The sequence below is a fragment of the Humulus lupulus genome, chromosome 4 (genome assembly GCF_963169125.1).
Source record: "Humulus lupulus chromosome 4, drHumLupu1.1, whole genome shotgun sequence".
Classification (NCBI taxonomy): Eukaryota; Viridiplantae; Streptophyta; class Magnoliopsida; order Rosales; family Cannabaceae; genus Humulus; species Humulus lupulus.
Window position 1 is genome coordinate 17,212,864 of NC_084796.1, and position 3,707 is coordinate 17,216,570.

At 34.6% G+C, this 3,707-nt stretch overlaps 1 protein-coding gene across 1 annotated transcript; it reads right to left on the bottom strand.

Annotated features, from left to right (window-relative positions):
• Window positions 1-930: 930 nt before the first annotated feature.
• LOC133830068 (F-box protein At5g50450) lies at window positions 931-2,460 on the bottom strand. Its single transcript, XM_062259973.1, has 3 exons — window positions 2,186-2,460; window positions 1,938-2,100; window positions 931-1,841 (listed from the first exon to the last, which is right to left on the bottom strand). The coding sequence occupies exons 1-3, from the start codon at window positions 2,341-2,343 to the stop codon at window positions 1,098-1,100; spliced, it is 1,065 nt and encodes a 354-aa protein (XP_062115957.1). The 5' UTR covers window positions 2,344-2,460; the 3' UTR covers window positions 931-1,097.
• Window positions 2,461-3,707: the final 1,247 nt, after the last annotated feature.

The following is a 3,707-nucleotide window of genomic DNA, read 5'->3' on the forward strand; positions in this document are numbered from 1 at the left end:
ACAAGTTACAAAATCAAAGAAACCACAAGGAAGTGGAACTTTCTAGGAAGTTGCTGAAAACATTTATGAGAGAGAGAGAGAGAGAGATGCATGTGTAGTCCGTGCAACCGTATCAACTATCAATTGGGCAGTGAAAAAAAAAAAAAAAGCAGCAAAGCAAGTCATGACTGACTCATATAGTCATAAGACATGCGTGCAAGACCTGTTAATTGCTCCCTCTACACGTTTCGCTATGCAATTCCCAGACCTGATTTCATCAATTTTATTAATTATTTGAAATGCACTTTTATTCTAAATATAAGTCAATATTAATATACAATACTTTTTTCTAATATGAATATTAAACATTATTATAATCTTAAATTAAATATTGTTGACATATAGGGGTCTTCCACCTTTCCCATATTAATAATTATTTAGACTCGATCTTATAGCATAATTATTTAACAATCTTTAATTTTTATTTTCCTAAATAATCTAAGATCCATATAAATAGTCAAGTGTTGGCTTGGCTCCTAAAACAGCTACTGAAATAGAATCCCCAAACCCTAAAATACTTAATTCATACAAAGACAAAGGGGTCTGGTCTTGTTAGATTAGATCTTAATCCCCAGAGTCGTACAGGTGGACCCTCGTTTTGTATGCTTTTCCCCCAAATTGACCACAACCACCACAACACACCACACCACACCGATTCAAATTCTCAGCTTTTGATCCTCAGACCCTTTCTTTTCCTTCAAAGAATTTGAAATCTTATATACTTTTTTTTTCAATAAATGCATTTACCATAAATAATGTCTAACATTCATTTTCCTATCCCTATATCTTATTTCTTTTACACTAAAAAAAAGCCTAGTCTAATTTTTTTGACAAATTAGGAGGGAATCATGCACAATGCATGTGCAACAAAAAGAGTAACTAAAAAAATACTGAAACAAAATTAAGAAAATATATACGGTCATTTTCTTTTTGTGATACACAATTAATTTTTTTTTTCAAAAACTTTTTTATGTTCACCTGTACAAGAGAAAAGACAACAATTTTCTCAACTAAAATTAAATATTCTAAAAAAGACAAGTAAACTTATTTTTTTAATTTCAATTTAATTGTCCAATCAACACATTCTCACCGTCTTCAATCTCCACCATTTGTGCCCGACCACCGACGACGACGACGTCGCCGCCGCCGTCTTCTTCAAGCCACCGCTCTCCAGGATTACAGTCAGCTTTATGCCGAAGTTTCCAATCGAGCGCTTGGCACCCACGCGAGCAGTAATTCACTTTTCCACACACTGAGCACCTTCGAAACTCGTGAGGCCGTGTCTCTGGCCGACCGCACCCTCCATGGGCGCAGAGTCTGAGCTTCTGCCCCAACACGCCGCGACCTGACCCGAACCACTCTTTCAGGAACCGGTTCGCTGGATGGAGCTCTGGCTCCGGCACGATGCACCCGAAATCGCTCAGGAGCGGGCAACCGACCGGCCCTGGCGGCGTCAAGCACCGGTAGTAATTTGACCTCCACGCCGGAGACCGAAGTCCAGCGGCGAGCTCGCGTGCGTTTGCCTGAATTAGGAGGCGGCGCCCCTCGGTAACGTTCTGCCTGGTGCCGTAACCGTCCTGGAGGCAATGGCCGAGTTCGCGTAGTGCGTCGATGTGGCCGAGGTAGGCCGCGCGTGCGCACAAAGCGACTCCCGCGCGCAGATCCTTGTCGCTCTTGGAACCGCCGCTTCCGTTGAACTGAATCACCGCGAGGGAGTAAAGCGCCGGCGCGTGAGATTTCATCGCTGCCTTTGCCATGAGTGAAGCCCCACTCCCTGGGTTTTGTAAGCAATAAAATCGGATCTGGAAACAACAAAAAAAAACCACATAAAAATGATTAAAAATAAAAAAAAAATTATTTTAAATAACAAAAACGAAAAACGGTTTGTTGTGGCTAACCATTCCGAGTGTATAACAAGCCTCGGCGTTGCCGGAGTTAACGCACTCTTTCAAAAACCGGTGAGCCGAATCGGACCACTTTTCTGGTTTAATATCAAACACTTTGGGACCAGCTTTAGATAGTACCAATGGATGAAGACCTAACCGATTCAATCTCTTACATCTGCATCAGAAAAAAGAAAAGAAAAATAAGTCCAAAATCACTTTCTATTCATCCAAACAAGAAAATTTTCGAAAGAAAAACTTACGTAGCAAGAATGTTGACGAAATCTGAAGGAGAAGAAGCCGAGGAACTAAGCTTGGCGAGGATACAAGTGACGATATCGTCCGGTAAGCCATCAAAGAAATCTGCTCTCTCTTCGGTTCGGCGGTGAATTTTAATCTTTTTCTTCCTCTGAAATGCCATCTTTTTTTTTTTTTTGAGTTAATTTTTCATAACTGACGCAGAGAGAAAGAGTGTCTGTATTTGTATACGTTTTATTTTTTTTGTTGCTGTGATTTGTGTGGGCTTATCGGTAAAGGCGAAACGAGGGAGGAGACTATATATATATACGAAGAGGACGCCAAAATCAAGAAAATGGAGATGTGGACCCCTTATTAAATGCAAACAAAACGAGATATTTCTTTAATAATTAATAAATAAAAATTATTAAAAATAAAATAAAACTATTTGATTCTGGATTTTGCCTTGTACTTGAACATATTGGCTTTTGATTCTTTCTAAATTTTGGGCCATTGCTGAGTTGGATTATGTTATTATTTTAAAATAAAATAAGTGGTTAATATTACTTATAAATAAATTTAGAGGGCAGATATTTGTTATTTTAACGTGTCTAGTACTATATGAAAGTATTACTTTTGATTTTGATTGGTTATTCGTATTCTAAAATATTTATTAAATTGTTGCACCCCGATATTTAATTGCAATAATAATAAGAGTATTTCACTACTTTTAAAGTTAGACTGCTCCTTAGCAATTCTTAAAAATTTATTATTTTGATTTAATCAGTTTAACTAAAATATATACTTCCTCCGTGTATATTGTCCATTCTCAGATTTTTGTTTTTTTAAAAAACTTCATTCTCATTTTTTTTTTGACAAAACTTCATTCACATATTTAGAAATTACAATAACAACAAAAACGAAAATGTTATATTTAAAAGTTAACAAAAATGGAGTGTATGATTAATTTTTTATTTAAAAAAAAAAATACATTCTTAGAATTTTCTATTATATAAATAGTTTTTTTTAATTGTATTTTCAGAAATGGCTTCTATAATAAATAGTTAAATCCAATATATAACTAAAATCAAAGAGATCAAAGTGATATATTCATTCATAATAATTAGTTAAATATCATCATAGTATAACGCAAAAATAACAAGTTTTTTTTTACACAATAAGGAGAGGAGATGGTCGAATTGAGAATTATTAGGTTATGCTTATCAACACAAATAACAAAAACCTCAACTAAAGGTATTTTACCATAAATTATAGTTATTTTTTCGATTTTATTTTACATTTAAGGGAATTTACTCATTTTGTATCTATGTTTTTGCAAAGTATTATTTTGGTACCCTCTATTTTTAATAATACTCATATGGTACCCTGTATTTTAAAATTATACATATTTGATACCCTAGACTCAAATTTGATAGATAAAATTTTGTCAATATGATCAAACTGTAATTAAGTAATTAAATTTAAATTTGGAACTTACATAATTGACAACAGTTTGATTAAATTGGTAAAATTTTATTAATTAAATTT

Excerpts from the sequence above, each read along its gene's own strand:
- LOC133830068 (XM_062259973.1), bottom strand. The coding sequence starts at position 2,343 with ATGGCATTTCAGAGGAAGAAAAAGATTAAAATTCACCGCCGAACCGAA. Across the intron at positions 2,101-2,185 it reads TTCGTCAACATTCTTGCTAC|ATGTAAGAGATTGAATCGGT; the intron begins GTAAGTTTTTCT and ends TTTCTGATGCAG. Across the intron at positions 1,842-1,937 it reads CTTGTTATACACTCGGAATG|ATCCGATTTTATTGCTTACA; the intron begins GTTAGCCACAAC and ends TGTTGTTTCCAG.